This window comes from Rutilus rutilus (genome assembly GCF_951802725.1).
Source record: "Rutilus rutilus genome assembly, chromosome: 17".
NCBI classification, from domain to species: domain Eukaryota; kingdom Metazoa; phylum Chordata; class Actinopteri; order Cypriniformes; family Leuciscidae; genus Rutilus; species Rutilus rutilus.
The window spans coordinates 4,749,963-4,772,136 of record NC_140230.1 but is presented as its reverse complement, the minus strand read 5'-3'; the positions used below and the strand labels follow the sequence as shown (position 1 = coordinate 4,772,136).

Below are 22,174 nucleotides of genomic sequence, written 5' to 3'. Positions count from 1 at the left end.
TGAGCAGTTTTAACTTGTTTCCTTGTCTTGATATGCATATTGCTTGATATTGCTTGATATTGTCTTGATTGCATATTGCTTGATATTGCTCTCATGTCTTACATAGTAGATGGGTGAAAAACATCACAATGAATCAGTTCCTTCTGTAAATAAATAGATCACTGAGAGGTTTTACTGTCATATAGATATAGTGCATTGATGTATCAGTGTTGAATAGTTCTCAGATGAAGAATGTGAACCCAAGCTGCACTTGTAAATGTCTTTGCTATAGGAATTTCCTGCTGGAAAAGCACAAAGCCCTCATACTGTGGGAAGTATCTTTAGTATCTGTTACTGTGGTTGCAGAAAAGATATACAATATAGTCACAAACATGATCATTCTTGTGCTTAAGCCTACATAGACACATACAACATATCCTTTAAGCACGTATCTGGACATTCGCTGTTTATGCGTGGTGTATAATGCGATCACTGGGGAATAGCTGGTTTAAATTTAACTATTAAACACATGCTGTGCCGCTCACATCCTCCTGACCTTTGTACTTTACTCTGGCTCGAAACTGTCACTCGCTCTCTGATTCACACCAGAAAATACATTGTGTCACAAATGCTGCAATCGGCCTTGCATGAACTGAACAAATCAAGGATTTTTATGTAAACTGAGGAGTGGGTGATTAAAGTGCTTTGCTATTATTGTCAACCCCACACACACTTTCTTTTTAAGAGCTCTCAAACCTGGAAAATGTCAAATATCATTCAGGCCATTACAAGTGTTGTTTGGACAATGGTTTTTAAAACTAGATTTTTATATTTTCTGAAGAAAAAATGAAATGGTGTAACTATCACCAATGGACCATTTTGAACAGATTTAGCCTAATTAACCTTTATTAAGACAGTAAATCTTAAAAAAATTAAAAAAAAAAATTAAATTAAATTACATTTTTGAATTTTCTGTATTTGTAAAGTGGATACAATGGATTCGTGGATTTTATCTTTTGCAATTGGTTTCAAATGGAAATGCAAAAAATTTAATTGTTGGCGTTTCCATTCACCACTATTGGAATTTGCCCAACTACATTCTACATATGCCAATATGTATATGCTATTAAAATAAAGTTATATAGTATCATTAAGAACTAACATGAACTCACATCGAACAATGGACAAAAGTTGTTGTTTTTTTTGCTCCACAATCCAATCCAATCGTTAATCGTATCACATCACATCAAGGGCCCTATTTTAAGGATCTAAGCGCATGGCCTAAAGCGCAGGGCACAAGTGCACTTATGGCATATCCGAATCCACTTTAGTTTAACGACGGGAAAAATGGTCGGCGCTCCCGGCGCATGGTCTAAAAGAGTTGTCTCTATTCTCTTAATGAGTAATGGGTGTGCTTTGGGTGTAACTTGAAATAAACCAATCAGAGTCTCATATCCCATTACCTTTAAAAGCCAGTTGTGCTCGCGCCATGGCGGATTCACTATTTACATGGCGGAATTTGCAAGTGGAAAAACTGAACGCGTCTCTAGCGAGGAAATGGATCTGCTCGTGCGCGAGGTTAAATAAAGCGTTGGTCAATGGCTCAGTCTATTTCAGTTCCTCAAAATAACAACACACCATCAATGTGCCTGAACACACACTCGTTCTCAGACCAGCAGCCCATGGCCGCACAAATGGGCGCAATTGCATTTGATATTTAAACAACATGGCAGGACATGAAAATGAAAATTGCGTCAGGCTGAAACTAGCAAAAAACACTTGCGTCGCGCCTGCTTGCGTATGATAGGGCCCCAAGTGTTATTGTGAATCATCTCTAATCAAAACGTTTTGAATTCACAAAAATCATTCATAAATCGAATCGATTCTCTGTCCACCCAAAGATTCACAGTTCTACTAAGTAGTGTAATATTATAGGTTCTTGCCATTGGACAGTGTATTGATGACCAAGCTCTTCTGTTTACATCCAGAAGGCACTGAAAGATGTTTCTGCTGACACCTGTGTCCTGTTGATGTGTTCTGGATGCTGAGTTGGCATAATAATCCACGCTGGTGTTTATAGTCTCAGTCTGACAGCTGCTACACCGCAGGGATCTGTGAGGAATGTCTGGATTTTACAGGGTAGCTAAACAAGGACAAAGAGATGTTAATAAATTACAAGACTATAGTGAAGTCTACTGGTGGTTTCGCCTCTGTTGACACACAAATGGTTGGCGTCCCCCCCCCCCGTCTGGAGTGAGTTACGCTTGGCCTCTCCCTGCCACTCAGTTTAGTTTGGGAAGAGACAATGGATGAGATGAGAGTCGGGGGGGGGGAGTCCCGCCTTGTGCACACATACACACCAGCAGCAGACACACATTCATGCTTTCTGCCCTGTGCTCTTTTGATGAAGGATTCCTTAATCTTCCTGTCGACTAGATGGCTTTATCTTAATTGTTGTCTAGGATTCTTGGCTTCCTGTCCCATAGCTCTTGAGTTCATGTCCTGCTCTCCTGAATGACTGTATCTGGGTCCGGAATTACTTAACCTCTCATTGGTGGAAAATGTGCCTGCTATCATTTTTTAAGCCCTATTCATGCGGTAATTGTTTCTCATGGGGATGTAAGATAATTTGAACATTCACTGTAGAGCTGCACATTTGAACGTTAAAAGATCGCAATCTCGATTCAAAGACCCACATGATTTCATTCCTAAATGACAATGATTCGGCTATGTCTGTTAAACCTTTATAAAATCATTTGTTCAGAGAGATCTAGAGAGAACAGTTGTCATGTTTAGGTATGAAACAGCTTCACTATCATTATTTCTGTGTTACATATATTCATATTATGACAGAAGAACTGGGATAAAAGTTTAGCCTATAGTTCAGATATAAACACTGATGTCTACGAAAGCGATTGAAATAGGGCAAATCATGTTGAAAGTAATGTGGCGCTTCAAATCATTACATCATTACACCACTTGACAAGAGACTTAAAATGTATGTCATTGAATCATTCATTCAAGATTCATTTAAAAACAATGATTCATCTAGTAATGAAACAAGCAAAGTATTTATGAGTGTGTTATTGAATCATTAATTTAAGATTCGTTTAAAAATGCTGATTCTTCCAGTAAAAATGAAACAAGTTAAGTATTTATGAGTGATTCATTGAATCATTCATTCAAGATTCGTTTAAAAACGCTGATTCATCCAGCAATGAAACAAGTGAAGTATTTATGAGTGATTCATTGAATCATTCATTCAAGATTCGTTTAAAAACGCTGATTCATCCAGTAATGATGAAACAAGTGAAGTATTTATGAGTGATTCATTGAATCATTCGTTCAAGATTCGCTTAAAAACACTGATTCATCCAGTAATGATGAAACAAGTGAAGTATTTATGAGTGATTCATTGAATCATTCATTCAAGATTCGTTTAAAAACGCTGATTCATCCAGTAATGATGAAACAAGTGAAGTATTTATGAGTGATTCATTGAATCATTCATTCAAGATTCGCTTAAAAACGCTGATTCATCCAGTAATAATGAAACAAGTGAAGTATTTATGAGTGATTCATTGAATCATTCATTCAAGATTCGTTTAAAAACACTGATTCATCCAGCAATGAAACAAGTGAAGTATTTATGAGTGATTCATTGAATCATTAATTCAAATCGTTTAAAAAAAACACCATTCAATTTAATTAAACATTTTAAATAGACAGCAGCAATGTCAGAACCTCTAGTAAATTGCTAGTTTAGCAATAGCTAGTAATGCTAGTTAAAATCTCTATTTGAAACAAAAAACAATCCTGATTCTTTGTATACAGCTGAGCTGACAATCATGTGACCGACCGCATGAATGAGCCAGTTCAGTTTATTATGTGTTTATCATTGTCTGTTATGTGTCTGTTAGTACAGTTCGGGACAACTGCCAAAGCACAATTTTATATTAGCATGTGGCATTTGGCACGTGTAAATTTAGGAGCCTGGCTATACTGACATTAATGTATTAATAAGCACATGTGGGCTGGTGAATAACCAAAACAGATTTAGTCTTTTATTTGTAGATGTAGTGCTGTAAACAAATGCCACTGGTGCTCATGGGAATCTGTTGGCCAATACATTACCGTGAATGGCACTGAATATGATTTACTTCAGTACATAGTGCCAGTTGTAATCCGAAATGCACTTGTATTATTTACGTCATTGACGAGTGAAATGTAACATTCTCCAGTTGTACTGAATCCAGACTCGGTTTAAATGAATTACTTCAATTGCATCTTTCAATGAAAAGCCTTTTTGTGCAGCAGATGTGGTTCTGATTGTGTCTGTGCAGAAAGTCTGACTGAGCTTGTTGCGTTCGACCAGGTTTAGCTGAGTGGGCAGATCTGGTTAGCGTGATGTTTGCTGAATACCAGATGACACAGAGGCGCTTTTGTGTGTTTCCAGCGCTGGCCCTCCCTCTTAGAGGAGACCTCTGTCTGTTTAACGCTGTTATCTCAGCTCATGCTTGCTTAAATGTTCTCCCAGCACTTATGCCACGTAGACCAGCCTGAACCCACAGACGTGGACAAAGACCCGGTTGTGTCCTCAGCTCACCTTCCCCACAGCCAGTCTTGTGATTTCACTTGAGCTGAACGGCTATCTTAAGCTCATCTTAATGTAATGTTCTCTGAAGGTCATAAGGGTCTGGTCGTTTACTAATTAGCTCTCACTTTACCATCTGATGTGTGTGCGCTAATGTGAACATAATGTGAAGTATACTGTTATACAGTTCTTGTGTGGTATTTCTTTTTAGTGCATTATTCACAGTGGCTTGCTTAGTTGGGGACATTTAATTTAATATTCAACGATATTATTGATCTGCCTGCATTTACACCATTAAATGTGACCTTGGATCACAAAACCAGTCACAAGTCGCACGGGTATATTTGTGGCAATAGCCAACAATACATTGTATGGGTCAAAATTATAAATTTTTCTTTTATGCCAAAAATCATTAGGATATTAAGTAAAGATCATGTTCCTTGAAGACATTTTGTAAATTTCCCACCATAAATGTATAAAATATTTATTTTTGTGAGTAAATGCAGTACAATCGTGAACATAAATGCACAACTTTAAAGGAGATTTTCTCAATGTTTCGATTTTTTTGCTCCCTCAGATTCCAGATCTTCAAATAGTTGTATCTCGGCCTAATATTGTCCTATCCTAACAAACCATACATCAATGAAAAGCTTATTTATTCAGCTTTCAGATGATATATACATCTCAATTTTAAAAAACTTACCGATGTGACTGGTTTTGTGGTCCAGGGTCACATATGAGAACTGAACTGAGCTGGACAGTTACACCACGGTTTTCTCCAGAGCGACTATATATATAAATGAACTAAATTAATAACTTTTCTACAACAAAAATTAACCATCACTGAACTTACTTAAGCTAAACTTTAACACTATTTTCTTCTCGAAACAAACTTTGCATTATTTTCCTGTTATCTCTGTAAAGCTGCTTTGAAACACTCTGTATTGTAAAAAGCACTATATAAATAAAGGTGACTTGACTTGACAGTGCATAATGATTCAGTATTGCACTATTACTACTACTAATCTTCAGTGCACAATGTATATTAGTCTTTTTCATGCTTTAAATAGGGGAGTCTGTGGCCGGAAACAGGACTTGGCAAAAGGATAATCCCTGTCCACAATATGGCTGTTTGTCATTAGTGTTGTTTAGTAATGAATGCGAAAGCCAAATAAATGTGGAATTATATATACAAAAGTAAAAATAAAGTGAACGAACCTAGTTGCAAAGCTGACCTGTCAAATAGTTTACTAGTGAAAAATAAATGAATGTAATTATTGCAGCTAAACTATAACTACATTTGGACACACAGTTTCTCATGATCTTTCTCATGAAGCTTTTGATCTAAAAGCTTAAGGGCCCTATCATGTGTATGATAGGGCCCTTAAGCTTTTAGATCAAAAGCTTCATGCAGCACAATGCAGCGCCAAGCGCGACGCAAGTGTTTTTTGCTAGTGTCAGCCTGACGCAGTTTTCATTTTCACGTCCTGCGCCACGTTGTTTAACAACCTGTTAACTGTCACCCCCCCTTTTTTTGAAATGCACATTTCGAACTTAAATGGTTGTAATTAAAGAATGCTTTGGAGTATAGACGTACAATTTGGTCTTGTTTTAAAGAAGACATTTGGCAGATTTTTGCAGAAGAGAAATAAATTAAGAAAGTGAAACAAAAAAAGTTATAGAAGTTTGAATTTATGGAAATGTACAATGTAAAAAATTTTATTATTCATATTTTATATAAAATATATATTTTAAAAACCTGTGTGACTCTAAAACTGCAAAAAAATCTAATTAAAAAATCTGAACAAGTTGTGTTTCAAAATGTAGGTTGATATCTCAAAATGTTTTGCCTGGATGCCAGCCGAACTTAGCCCCACCCACAACATTTTTAGGTCGGGAAGTTCTGACTAGAATCTGAGTATGACGAAAAATTAGCTTTCAGTAAGATTTTGTTTGGGCGCAGTACCAGACTTTTTCACTAGGTGACAACCAGACTCCATTACTGCCCATATAAGGGCGCCTCCACTTCCATATGTGGTTTGAGTGATCTGAATCATTATTTCCACAATTTTCATACAATTTATGAAGTAGACATCCTATTCAGAAGTAATATGGGAAGTTTGGCAGATTTTGATATGAATTCAACCTCTAAGAAACACATAAAAAGAACACGTATGTGCGCTATAGCTCGCTGCCACATCACAAATGGTGAATCTAGTATTTTTTTCTTTATATTTAAAACATTTTCAGACCCTTTTTTTCTAAAATAATTGATTGGATGCTATCTTTTGAAGTCTTGGCATGAAAACAAACTGAGGTTTCTACCATTCTTTCATGATTTTTCATGTTCATCGCTATTTCAAAATAAAGGTCTGAACACGCCTTAGGAGTATGAAAAATATTCTTGTTGCAAATTGATAAATTAAGGCTCCTCTTTCATTTATTTTGAAAATCAGTCACCAAATATGAAAACTAGAGATTGTAAGCTTTCAAATGATATATAGTTTGTCAAGTATTAGTTTAGATTTAGTATAGGATATTACTGTTTTAAATATGTAATAGCTTTGGGCCCACCGGTGGGCCAGTGACACTTAAGAGGAAATAGCAAATGCATTTGCGCCCATCTGTTCCCCCATGGGCTGCTGGTCTGAGAACGAGTGTGTGTTCAGGAGCATTGTTGAACCGTTGCTATTTTGCGGAACTGAAATAGACTGAGCCATTGACCGACTGAAACCTGGTCTAAAGTCAATGGCGCAATATGTTTTTTTTGTTATTTAAAGAGCGCATTAGTAATATGAGCCTATAGACGGGTCCAACACTCACATACACTGCTTATTACACACACTGAGCAGCACACAAACATGGCAAATATTTAAAATAAAAGGATTACAATCTAAAAGATTATTATTGTGTACATAAAGATATGGTTTAATCAAAACAATTAAATTCCTCCATGTAAAGAGCGAATCTGCCATGGCATGAGTGCATCTGGCATTTACAGGGAATGGGAGATGAGACTCTGGTTGGTTTAACGCACGTAAATCCCAAAACACACCCATGACTCATTAAGAGAATACAGACAACTCTTTTAGACCATGCGCCGGGAGCGCCGACCATTTTTCCCGTCGTTACACTAGCAAAAGTGGATTCGGACACGCCAGAAGTGAACTTGCGTCCTGTGCTTTAGACCATGCGCTTAGATCCTTAAAATAGGGCCCTATATGTTTAAAATGAGTTTCCGGTCTAGGAAAATCTTGATATTCACCATTTTATTCAAATGTTATTAAAAAAGATTTTGTAAGCAAATTGTGTAGTTGTGCTTGTAGTCGATTGTTTTATTTGTAATGATAATGCAATGAAGCATGCCAAACTGTGCTGACACCATTTTTTGTCCAGGCTGTCATACAGAGAAATGATGAACACATGCAGAAACAAGAGAGAACCAACCACATATTAATAATGAATTATGTTGTAGTCAATGTATGCTTTTTCCTGTCAGCTTTTTGTTTTTCTATGCATTTTTTTGCGTAGTAAAATAAAACCTGTAGCTGTAGTTTGTCTTTTTTTGCCAAATAATTTTGTCAGATAAGTAGCTGAACCAAGTTTTGTTCTTCCCTCATATTTAATATATTTATTTTACTTACATTTTGATGGTTTAATCGAACTTATAGGGTCAGTAAAAACAAATATCCTCTCCGGACAGCACTTTTGCCCACTACTGTGTATCAAAAATGTTGGGAGAATAAGTTTTCCGTGGATTATCGCAAATTGTTTAGTTTGAGGAAAACACGAAAATATAAAAGTTGTGGTTTAATTTTGGTAACACTTTAGTTTAGGGTACAATTCTCACTATTAACTAGTTACTTATTAGCATACACATTACTAGGATATTGGCTGTTTATTAGCACATATTAATGCCTTATTCTGCATGACCATTAATAAGCAGTAATTAGGAGTTTATTGAGGAAAAAGTCGTAGTTAAATTCATATTATTAATATAATAGTTCAATTGAGTTGATTAGTTTGGCCTCAGCTGCGTTTAGATGGGTTTTCTGTGATCGAAATCTGGCAATAGTACTTAGTGCACAAGCTTTATGTTGCACCTCAAATGACAAGGACATTTATATTATAATATATATGCTAAATATATGCTAATATTGCTAAATACTTGCAAATTGTACTTGCAAAGTACCAAGTACTTGCAAATCCCCAAATACTGGCGCAAATACCAGTAAATTGACGAGCGGAAACCTTAGTAAATCACTTTTCATTATTTATTTAAATTCTCTCCTCCCATAAATCTTGCGTCTGAAAGGGAAACTCCTACAAATGCATGTGTAATAATATCAGCCGCAAAAATAACCCCGTCCACACCTTTTCAGCGCTTATTTTTCACTGCGTGTCTTTAGTAAATCCTGACAGTCGTTTTTTAACGCCAAAAGAGGGTTTGCGCTGGAGCAACCTGTGTATATCTGGCTCTGTGTCTGCCACGAACTAACATTGACTGTCCAGTCGGAGGAAACATTATTGTGCCTAGTGTAGTGTCACAAGACAGCGTTGCTCCCTCTGTCACTCTTCTACTGAGATCTTCTTACTTATTTTTAATTTTCACTGATGACACAAATTGAAAGTGTGTGTGGTGTGTTTTCTTGCTGTTTTGCAGGCAGTTGTGTGAAGTGCAGCCAGGCTGTGTATGGAGCCGGTCAGGCGTGTCAGGCGATGGGAAGTCTGTATCATGACGGCTGCTTCACCTGTAGCGCGTGCAGTGAGTATCTCACACACACCCGTCTCACACACGAGCACTCGATCAGGTTATATCCTCAGTGTGTGTGGATGTCGTGTACGGGATCAGTTTGGGATCGGTAGATTTTTATGTTTTTAAAAGAAGTCTCTTCTGCTCACCAAGGCTGCATCTGCATTTGATTTAAAATACAACCACAAAAAAAAAAAAAAACAGTAATATTGTGCAATATTATTACAATTTAAAATAACTGTTTTCTATTTGAATATATTTGAAACTGTGATTTATTCCTGTGATCAAAGCTGAATTGTCAGCATCATTACTCCAGTCTTCAGTGTCACATGATCCTTCAGGAATCAGTCTAATATGATGATTTGATGCTCAAGAAACATTTCAGATTATTATCAGTGTTGGAAACATGTGTATACAATTATTTTTTTCTTGGATAAATATAGAAAGTGCAAAAGAACAGCATTTTTCTGAACTTTTTTCTTTGTTTTTTGGAAAGAAATGAAAGAATTCAGCAAGGATGCATTAAATTGGTCAAAAGTGTCAGTAAAGACATTCATTACACATAATGTTACAAAAGATTCTATTCCAAATAAATGCTGTTCTTTTAAAAGCTGAAAATTCAGCTTTGATCACAGGAATAAATTACATTTAAAAATATGTTCAAATAGAAAAATCATTTGAAATTGTAATAATATTTGACAATATTACTGTGTTTTTTTGTGTTTTTTTTATCAAATAAATGCCTTGGTGAGCTTAAGAGACTTACTTTAAAATCATTAAAAATCTTACCGATCCCAAACTTTTGAACGGTGTGTGTGTGTGTGTGTGTGTGTGTGTGTGTGTGTGTGTGTGTGTGTGTGTGTGTGTTCAGATTATACATGCTGACAGGAAACAGAGTCGAGTCTGAGTGAACTAAACTAAACAGAACTTGCGCTCAGTGATAAACCTTCATTCCATGCATTCATCCAGTCTCGTTTCCTCACACTTTATTTAGCTCTGCTCGGGCCCCTGGGAATGGGAGCTATTTGAAGGAAAATGAGCATTCCTGAGCTTCTCCTCTGCGTGACTGCCTTTGACCCACAGCGGCGCTCTCTTTAGTTCTCAGTGTGTGTCCAGATTCTCGTTATGAGCGTAGTAAACATGTCCGCGCGTACCTCCACCTGTTTACACGGATTACCAGACTAAAGATAGTGAGAATTCGAGTGCATAGTTGCGCAGGAGAGAGTATGCGAGCGACGGCTCGGATGAGCGGATGGAGGAATGCCGGTTCTGTTATGTCAGCTGGAGTCGGAGAGAGGGAACGAGAGAAACAGGTGTTTATCTCTTAGGTCAGAGCGCAGTTCTTAAATGAAGACCCGAATGCTTGGCTCACGCATTGCTAGTTCATGATACCACTCTATGTACATGCCTCAGAAGCACTGAAGTAGAAGTTAGCTTCAGGTGTGTGTAATGTGAAAACCAGATGTGTTATTCAGATCGCTTGCTATAAACATGTCAACAAACTCGCTCGTTACTGAATAGGGCTGGGCGGTATGGACAAAAAAATCATATCTCTGTATTTTTTGGTTAAATGGTGGCATACGATATATCAGCCCCGATATTTAGCGATATTTTTGGGGGATTTTTGTGATCAAAATGACTGATTTTGTGGTGGTAATTTCCAAAATATGCAAAATAAACACAAATTTAGTTTCTTTTGGTCTCTTACTAAAAAAGGCTAGTCCAGTGGTGTACTATCTAGCTTTAATAACATGATCACTTAGAGTGGGAAATATGACCAAAATCTTACAAGTAAACCACAGCAATAAGAAATTGCCTAATATAAGTAAAAAGGTCTCAATTTAAGTAATCAATTTAACAGTCAGTAATAAACTTAGAACTAATAAACAAATGACAACAGGACAAATAAATAGGCCTACAACATAAAGATACAGATACAAACAGTGCTTTAAGTTTAAGTAGCTACTGTTTGTTTCCCCCTGTTGTTGTTGTTTGATTAACATTAACGACACAGATAGGAGCCCGTATATATTATGTTGCTTCTCCCTTTTTTTGCGGTGAAATGACAAATTATGAAGGATCTCATGAACAAAAGAATGCAACATTTTGTTGATTTTGCCTTTTATTCAGCGATCGCGGAATCGCGGAAAACTGGAGGGACTGGTATATATCTCAGTATTTTCTACGTTTTTCTACTTGGATAAAAAAAATCTGTATTTAGTTTTTTATTTAGTTTTTTATTTCACATCCAGCCCAATGTTGTCCTACAAACAATGTTCATATTGAAGGCTATGAAAACAAAAAGAAGAAAAAAAACTGTTGGTGGTTGCGTATGCGACTGTTGTCGTATGAATTCGTACGAATTAGCCGCCTCGTAAAATTGATACGAATTGCTGTGAGATCGGGTTGGTATTTCTGCTTTTCTGTAAGCACCATCTACTGGTGGAGAGTGAATTAGCATTTTCGTTCAGCCAAACATCTGCGCAATTGGTCTGAACAGACAAACTGTCTGCGAAAAGTTTTGAGTTTTCATGCGGAACATTTGTGTTGGTGTGAACAGGCCTTTAATCCCGCATTATTATATGGCTATTTCTCAAATAAATAGATACTGTATTTTCCAGGAAATAAAGTTGCAAATTGTTGAGTGGACAAAAAAACTCACAAGTCACAGCATGTTTCAGATGATAAAATCGCAACTTGTATATTTCGGAAACACCAAAGTGAAAATATTCGGTTGTAATTTGTAGCCTGTAGCCATGAGACAGCACAGACACTGTTAAAATGATTTATTCCACAGTGATTAGGCTAGACGTCTGCTGTGTGTCCTAGTTTTATGGTGTAACTTTGTATAATTTATTCCAAATTAGAGTTAACAGTTCAGATTTTTATGCTGGGGATTCAGCTGGATCAAACCTCTAACAGTTGTACACTTAAACTGATCTCTCAGTAATATCCTCTTGCAGAACTCATGCTGTGTTTAGATCAGAGAGACTCGCTTAGGAATAGCATCAGAGACTACACAAACGGCCCATATAAGGGAAAGTGAGAAGGGAAACAGTGCAAAGCCCCCATAATACTTCAAATCTCAACAGGCCAAGAAGAAATTCTTTCATTTCTGTCTTCTTTTTTGGACATACTTCATAGACCTCAGAAAAGCTGTACAGGAAGTGACATGGGCTGATGCACCAACTAGTGCCAGGGACGACATGCTCTTAAAGTACTATAAAAAAAAAAATGTAATGGGTGTAGAATTTACTTTGAAACAATGTTCATTCAGAAATTGCTAGTAAATTTTACACATTATTACATGGAAAAGGCAAGTAACATTTAATTTTTAAGTAGAATAACTGATATAGTGTTTTCATGTAAAACGTATACTGTTAAAGAAATATATATTCTTCAGTGTATTAAGGTCATTGTAATCCCTCCCATGTAGATCAGATGAGTCTTTGTATGTCTTTACTAGGGTTGGGTATCAATTGAATTTTACAATTCCGATTCTGCTTTTCGATTCCAATAAGGTAAAAAAATAAATAAAAAAACTTAATGTCATTCACTTTTATTCTAAGTCTTAATGCAAAACATTTCATTGTAGCTGAATACCTTGACCAAAAATCAACAGGCTAAAAAAATCAACAAGCTAATACTTACACAAGGAACTTTTGCCTGTGGTTTAAAAATACCATAGAAAAAACAAATAGCCTAACTAATATACATTTCAAGCTTTATTAAAGACAAGTAAACACTCAGTAATTAAAAAAAGAACAAATAAACAAATTAGCAATTGCATAAATAGATACAACTGAACAAAGATACGAATGAAGTAAACAGTGTTTTAAGATTTTCAAGTATTCAGGAACGAATCAAATGTAAAATAACTGCACTTTTTAAATAAAATATACATTACAAATATAGTTACAAAAGTTATTCAGTCATCAGCGAGTTAATTTCCTCTTTGTCTTTTGTTGTTCGATAAATGATATTATAGAGACGGCAGCAGGTTTATTAGGCTGCTGTCCCTTTAAGAGCGGCACGGATCCAATATACTGTTACACGTGCTGTTTATGTTCACTTAACACAAAACCGACTGTGTTTACGAGGATATTTTGACCTATTTTTGTGTGTATTTGTCAGTTCAAGTGCAAAAAGACATGGAAGAGAACTCAGTCCAGTATCACACACTTCAGTGTGAGAGGCGGCTTTCTGTGCGCGCGCTTTGGATGTGCACAAAAGAACAGCGTGCGAGTCTTCTTGCACTTGAACGGTTTAAAATGCACACAAAGAAATCGATAAGAGAAATTGAAATGCGTGCATCTTATCGATTCCCTGGTTTTTGTAATAATGGAACCAGTTCTCGAGACCCAACCCGAGTCTTTACTAAACAGAAGCTCTCAGGGAGAGACCCAATCATTTACTGACTCTCTTCAACAGATACTACAAAATACTTTATCTCTTGTGGACAATCAAGACTTGCTTTCTTGAACTCAATTTGGCTTGTTGTGTGGGTTCTGTGTGAAGTCCTGGTGTTTGGCAGTGGTTTGTGTGAAGGGACAGGCTGCTCATTGTTCTGGAGCTGTTAGGAGGGCAGCTTTATTCGTGACCCAGTGCTAACGCTCTCAGTCTCAGACCCACCAGGGATTCCCTGACATTTAAGTGCTGTACAGAGCAGAAATTGGATGGCTTGGTTACCCTGTATCCTCTAACGTATTTAAAGATATAGATATTGGCCTCAAAAAGATGTCATTGCATTTAGATAACAAAAATAACAAAGCAATGCCATTGGCACACAAATATTGCTTGATCTAGACCTGAGCTATTTTTGTAATAGTTAGTTAGTCTTAAAGGGATAGTTCACCCAAAACTCACACTCATATCATTCCAATCCTGTTTGGCTTTATTTCTTCTGCAGACCACAAAGATATTTTGAAAAACGTCAAGGTCCAAACAACATTGGACCCCATTGAGTTTCATTGTACGGATAAAAAAAAAGAGAGACATTTTTCTAAATGTCTTCTTTTGTGCTCCACAGAAGAAAGGAAAGCATACAGGTTTGGGACGGACAGAACGCAATAAAAAGGAACAGATCACGGGGATCGTTTAACTCAAAATGTCTTAAAAACACAAGGTCCAGTTATCACCATGTCTCTTAGCATGTTTGTAAAGACGTTTACCTTTGTATTGAATTTGTAGGGAATGTTTCACACTCACTTAATGTCCTTAAAGAGGTAATTTGCTTAAAGCACTCATAGTGCTGTGTACCAAATCAAATAGAAATGGATAACTGAATTACATAACAAATCAAATAACGAATCCCAGTCTGAATTGCTAACATTTGGTGAACATCATCTAGATGCATGTAACTAGGCAAGGCAAGGCATTTTATCTTTCAGTAAAATATGACCATTTATTACTCGGGTGTCCTCCCATGAGGAAGACCTCATGTGACGAGTTTCACTGATCTATCATCATCCTCATTTTCACCTTTCTTTGAGAAGAGACATTGCTGAATTTTTGTCTGGAGAATAATGTTTACCTCCATTCAGAAAGCAGTTTCATAAATCTGTCCTCACATTCCTATCAATTCTCAAAAGTCCTCATTCATTAGCTGCCATTGTAAAAAGTACAAAATAAATCTAGATGACCTTCAGTGAATATGTGTAAGGGATAATGTAGAGCGAGGCGGTTGTTATAGCGAATACAACACCGACAGGCTGATCGGGACCCTGACGCGAAGCGGAAGGGGTTGTATTCGCTATAACAACCGCCTCGCTCTACATTATCCCACTTATTACATGGCTACCTACCAAATAAATCAATAATTTGACACAAAATATTGATTTAAAAAGGAGTTTATTGATTTAAAAACGACTGTATTGCTTCCGCTAAAGAAAATAGTCCGTTCCGTCTCTACGGTTAGAATCCTGCGTCCATAGCAACGCTCTGTTTTTCATGGCAACGGTGTGTTATACTTCGCAGCTTCTGTTATCAAGAAATAACACACCGCATTCTACATTAGAATTCAACCAAGCCATGTAATAAAAGTGTATAATAGTTTTCAGAACATGTTAACTACCATGGTAACTATAAAATCTACTACTAGCTTATAGCTTTTTTTGTGGATATCTGATTTTGCCCTAGTCACCGTAAGCCTCAAAAATCCGTGTGTGTGTGTGTGTGTGTGTGTAAAAACGTTCTGCATATTTACTCTCATCTCCCTGGAGAAAGTTAAGCCCAGTCCTGTGGTTCGCATCTTCCCAGCATTCCCTGTGATTGACGTCTGTTTCATCTGGCAACAGACTGATCTCTGTCTGTGAGCTTTTCACCCAGACAAATGTCTTCTCATTTTTATTTAGCATAGATGCATTAACTTAATCAAAAATAACAGTTTAACATTTATAATGTTATAAAAAATAATGTTTTCAACATTAATGGTAACACTTCACAATAAGGTTCATTAGTTAACTACCTTAGTTCTCATTAACTAAGAGTGAACAATACTTCTTCATTAATCTTAGTTAATATTAATTTCAACATTTACTAGTACGTTATTAAAATCAAAGGTTGTATTTGTTAACATTAGTTAATGCACTGTGAACTAACATGAACAAACAATGAACAGCTGGATTTTTATTAACTAACATTAACAAAGATTAATAAATACTGTAACAAACGTATTGCTCATTGTTAGTTCATGTTCGTTAATACATTAATGTTAACTAATGAACATTATTGTAAAGTGTTACCACTTTAATAATAATCAGAAATCGTGTGACACTGAAGACTGGAGTAATGATGCTGAAAATTCAGCTTTAATCACAGGAATAAATTACTTTATATATATATATATATATATATATATATATATATATATATATATATATATATATATATATATATATATATATATATATATATGAAGAGTTCAGATGCAAAAGCCTCTAAGTGCCATCTGAAATCTTCTTCTAGAATGATCATTTTTATCAACACTAAAAAATGATTTTGTGGTGAAGTAAATACTACTGAAAAAAAACAATGTAATTTACATGAAAAAGTTAGTTCAGGCAAGAATTTAAAAAACGAAGTAAATTCCATATCAGTACTTAATTTAAGCGAGTAGAAATTAAAGCGTAAATATCAACTCAATAAAATTAAGTAAAAATTACTCAACTTTTCTGATACTGGGGTTCCCATCATGCACTGGACCTTGAATAATTAATGAGGTTAATTTTTCACTGGTTTCCAGCTGTATTTACACTGTTTTATCATTGCTTTTGTTGTCAGGATTAGTAACTTGCCATTTTGTGACATTTTGAGTACATTTTCTGCTCAAAATGACACATTCAAACACAAAACCGATCCATCAAATGTTACCGTCATTGTGTATTGTCTACCAAGTATTGAGGTCTTTGCATTCACATGATGCTTAACATCTGACATGCTATAGTATAAATTACTTAGATAATCTAAGTAAAGCACATACTATAAATGACTGGTATAATTCAATATTATTGTTTGAGTGAAATGTAATGCAAAGGAAATTTCAACTAAATCGATATTAATCAACCTTTTACTAGCCAAGTTAAAGTTACTTATTTTCTTTGTTACGTTCACTTAACTAGGTTAAGTAAAGTTTACTTAATTCCATATTCCAAGTAAATTTTACTTAAAGATTTCTAATTAAAGCTACTGATAAATATGTTTAGGTTTTTACTTGGCAAAGCTTTGTAAATTTACTAGCATTTTCTGAGTGGAAAAAGTTGCCTAGCTTTTTTTTAAGTAAATATCACTCCAAATTTTTTTCAGTGAAGCTCGTATATTTAAGTTCAATAATTTCACTTAAATGGCAAATGAAATTACCTATTAATTGTCATTTAAGTGAAATTACTTAAATAAACGAGCTTGATAAAAATTATCATTCTAGAAGAAAATTTCAGATGGCACTTTTGCATCTGAACTCTTCATATATATACACATTATGTGTGTGTGTGTGTGTGTGTATATATATCTATGTATGTGTGTATATATATATATATATATATATATTAAATAGAAAACAGTTATTTGAAATTGTAATAATGTTTCACTGTATTTTAACCTTATTTTTGATCAAATAAATACAGCCTTGCCTTGGTTTGCAAAAGAGACTTCTTTCAAAAACATTTAAAAAGTCTTACGGACCCAAACTTTTGAATGTTAGTGTACGTCTCAGCACTCAAAACCGTTTCACGTGGCGACGTGACCCGTGTGTCTGTGTCTGTGGAAAAACATGAGCCGTGATCGCTTCAGCATTAAAGTAAACATTCGTGATGCCAGCGGACTCATTCACAGGCTGAAGTGATCTCAGCGAGCGTCTTGTTTAGCTTGACTGTGTTCCACTGTAACATGAAGGCTTGGGCTTATAAGGGTTAATGGCCTGAACCCCCCCTCTGCAGAAAATGTGAGGAATGTTCCCCTTTCCTGTGGGACGGGGTCTGTCTGAATGGGAAGGGTTTGTCTGTCTTTCTGTTGAGGTAAAAAGGCAAAAACAGTCCAGATTGGGACAGGGAGTCCTCGGCACGGGCTGGAAAACAGCAGCGAGTTTCTGAGCAACATGTGCCGACGCTTTTACTGTGTGTGTGTTCATTGGATTCATTAAAACCTTTCCCGCATGTACTTCTAGTTTAGCCCCTGGTTTATTTTTTAACCTTGTTAAACATGTATCAGATTCAGTTCTAACATTGTTAGGTATTTATTTAACAAGGTTTATGCTGAAGCGAGAATAATTAAGATTGTGACAGTGAGTGTGTTTAAAATGTGCAGTATTGTGTGATTATGCTTAAGATGAAAGCATGTTAGGTCATGTGATTGCCTCATGTCATTTTATTGGGAAAAGGTAATAAACAGTTTAAAGCAAATCCAATCAACGCCATTACCCCAGGTTATAGTCAACCAAATCTAAAATAAAAAACATTTAGTTTAAGCTTAAAGTCATTTGAATTCAGCTGGTTGCCAAAGCAACGTTTCTCATTTTTATGTATGTATTTATTTGTTTTTTATTTAACATTATATTCTATACAGTATGTACTAAATAACTAAAGATAAAACTAAAGTGTAAAGTAATAAAAAGTAGAAAGACACATTAAATAACAACAAAATTAACTAAACTTTAACTAAAATGAAAATAAAAGAATAAAAACTAATTCCAAATGCTAAAAACGAACTGAAATAGTATCTCAATGATACTAAAATACATCTGCATTACCCTGATGTCACCTTGCATATAATTGCAAAGAAATTTTGTTGTTTAAAATAAAATAAAAAAGTAATTTTGTTTGTAGATTTTTATAATTTACCGATGAATTGGTGGTAAAATGTGTGTGTTGTGTGTTCTGTGCAGGTCGGAAGCTCCGGGGAAAAGCCTTTTACTACGTCTGTGGGAAAGTCTTTTGTGAAGAGGACTTCCTGGTATGCTGTCTTCCCCTCTTCCTTATTATGAAGTGCACATGTCTCGAGACGTGGTCATAGTTATGTCAGAAGAATGTGTCTTTAAAGACATTTTATTTCATATTTGCAATATAGTCTCTGGGCATCCAAGACCAAGTCCTGTCTAAATGATTGGGGGAATCCTGAATTCTTAAAAGCTGCTGGCTGAACCCACATTTAAATAATATAATTTAAATCAGCAACAAAATCTGACATGACCTGTCCTGTAAATATTGTTTATATGCTCAAATAGTGTTAAAAAGCTTATTTTTCAGGCTGGACCAGCCTTACATTTTTTTTATAAAAAATAAATAAAAATAAGCGCACGTCTCAAAACACTGACTGTTTCTATAGCAACCTGAGCTTCTAACAGTGATGTCATGACTTTACCAATCGATGATTGGCTCTATTGACTTATTCCGCCATATTGTACTTTGCCCTTTTTCCCATTCATAAGTCATACGAGTGCCACGTCTTTGTATTTTTTAAGTTTTTGGTAACACCCACGGCCATTGAGTGTAGCGAGGTGGTTAAAGGGTTAGTTCACCCAAAAATGAACATTTAGCCATCATTTACTCACCCTTATGTTGTTAAATAGTCTTGATTTCGAATGATTGTTCAAAGGAAGGATTAAAAGAAACAGTCAAAGTCATTTAGTCCATCAAGGTTTCTACAATATATAAAAGGGGCAGTAAAGAAACCATCAAGTCAGTTAGTCCCGCGATAACCGCTCTTGATTTTTAATATCCTGTTACTCACGCTCCACTGCTTGGATCAGCTCCGTCTTCACTCAGATGCTTCAAATACCTTTGGAAGAGAACGCTTTATTCCCGTAGTCTCTCTTGATGATAACTGGAACTCCATCAACACCGCAATCGTTACCACAACAAACAGCAAGCTTTATGAGTTTCTTTCTTCTGCTGAACACGAAAGAAGGTATTTTAAAGAATGTGTGTGACCACAGTTGACGGCATCCATTGACTTCCATAGTGTTTTCTTCCTACTAATGTTTTCCGTCAACTGTTCGATAACCAACATTCTTTAAAATATCTTCCTTTGTGTTCAGCAGAAGAAAGAAGCTCGTACAGGTTTGGAACAACATGATGGTTAGTAAATGATGACCAAATTTTCATTTTTTTGGGTGAGCTATCCCTTTAAGTATGCTAGATATGTGTAAGTATAGTGTAGCTGGTTGAAAATAAAATGTGCTGCTACAATTTCTTTTGCTGTGCAATAAATCTGCTTTTTTAAAAACATCAAGCTCTTATTGGCTGCTTAAAAAAGCAAACGACCTCAGGTTGAATAAGAGATGTTTCTCTTTTGGTCCGTTCAAATAGAGGTGAAACTTCATTCCAGACACTAAAAACGCAGTTTGTGTTATTGAAGGTTCTTATTAGAGGACCGATTATGTCTGAGCTGTTAATGTTGTGTGGGTTAGAGAAAATGAAGTGACTGAAAGGAATGAGTCAGTTGAAAAGCTCACCTCTGTCCTCACTCTTTTCTCTAATAGTACTCCGGGTTCCAGCAGTCTGCCGACAAATGCAACGTGTGCGGACATTTAATCATGGACATGGTGAGTGTGATGTACCGCCACACCCTGCGTTACTCACAATATCACTGGAGCCTGAAGGGACTGGTTGAGTTTAAGTTGCTGCAGCTCCTTATTATACAGTGTTCCTTACATTGATTTGGATAGATGTAATGGTCCCACCTTATATAAGTTGTCCTCACCTACTAGTCAAAAGAATTCATTGTTTGATACAATGTACTTTTTGTGTTCATGTTGTATTGCAAACACATTTGCTGCTATTGAGGTGGGATGTTATTGCGGTCAGGGTTTTGTGGTATGCTTAGGATTAAGATTTAATTGCATGCAGGTATTTTTTAAATACAAGTACCATGTAAAAACATGTATTTGACACATTAAGTGTCAAATGATTCATTTAAATGTTAGTGCATAGTAGTTAAAGGCACTTAATATGTAGTGGGTCCGATGTAACTTACATTAAGTCATATGAACATGAGAAAAGGCCTATCACACATATCAGTTGTGTAGCTGTTGTGAACATGTTGTTCCTCCACAGATCCTGCAGGCGTTGGGAAAGTCTTACCACCCAGGCTGCTTCCGCTGTGCCATCTGTAATGAGAGTTTGGATGGAGTGCCTTTCACTGTGGACACAGAGAATAAGATCTACTGTGTGAAGGACTACCACAGGTGAGGTTTTAAGTGTTTATTCAATGAGCGTTTCATCAGACTGAGTTGTTTTTAAAGGATTAGTTCACTTCACAAATAAAATTAAATGTAAAAAGGAAACAAATCATCCAAGATGTTCACGTCTTTCTTTCTTCAGTCGAAAAGAAATGAAGGTTTTTGAGGAAAACATTCCAGGATTTTTCTCCATATAGTGACTTCAATGGGGTCCGACGGGTTGAAGGTCCAAATGTGAGTTTCAGTGCAGCTTCAGAGTCTCGACACGATCCCAGCCGAGGAGATTATCTAGAGAAACCATCAGTCATTTTCAAAAATAAATAAATATTGATATACTTTTTAACCACAAATGCTCGTCTTGCACGTCCACGACTTCACGCATTACGTGATCATGTTGAAAGGTCACGCGTGTTCCGGTTAAAAAATGTAGGGTAGGGCGAAAAACTCTTACAAAAAACATCTTATTTTCTCCTCAAACTTCAAAATCGTCCGACATCGTTGTTGTACCTTTTATTGTATAATTTTTTTTGTAAATGGCGTTTGACTTAGTCTTTGCACGTTGGCTTTGTAAACACTAGGTCGGTACTTCCGCCTATGTCACGCGTGACCTTTCAACGTGATTACGTAATGCGTGACGCATCACAGAGCTAGTGCAAGACGAGCATTTGTGGTTAAAAAGTATATTTTATTTTTTAGAAAATGACTGGGTTGTCTAGATAAGACTCTTATTCCTCGGCTGGGATCGTGTCGAGACTTTGAAGCTGCACTGAAACTCACATTTGGACCTTCAAACCGTCGGACCCCATTGAAGTCACTATATGGAGAAAAATCCTGGAATGTTTTCCTCAAAATCCTTCATTTCTTTTCGACTGAAGACAGAAAGACGTGAACATCTTGGATGACGTGGGGGAGAGTAAATAATGAGGAAATTTTAATTCTGAAGTGAACTACTCCTTTAAGCTCACAAAGGCCCATTCACAACAAGAACTATAAAGATAACAATAACGATAACAATATTAGCGTCCACAACAACGGACGATAATAGTCTGTTTATTGTAAGTGCGCACTGCAGTTTTGTTGTCTGCTGCTTTAAATGCTCGAGCTCTTTAATTAAAGCAGGGTGAATTCTGATTGGCTGTCTATGTTTTTATCGTTTATCAGCTGGGGAAAAAAAATT

General features: G+C 36.1%; 1 protein-coding gene across 1 annotated transcript in view; it reads left to right on the top strand.

Moving 5' to 3' along the window:
• limd1a (LIM domains containing 1a) overlaps positions 1–22,174 on the top strand; it is a 42,072-nt gene that overhangs the window by 3,903 nt on the left and 15,995 nt on the right. Inside the window, exons 2-5 of the mRNA XM_084385170.1 lie at positions 9,237–9,338; positions 18,703–18,770; positions 20,299–20,361; positions 20,873–21,003. Coding sequence (XP_084241296.1) covers positions 9,237–9,338; positions 18,703–18,770; positions 20,299–20,361; positions 20,873–21,003 — 364 coding nt within the window. The remainder of the gene's footprint in view (positions 1–9,236; positions 9,339–18,702; positions 18,771–20,298; positions 20,362–20,872; positions 21,004–22,174) is intronic.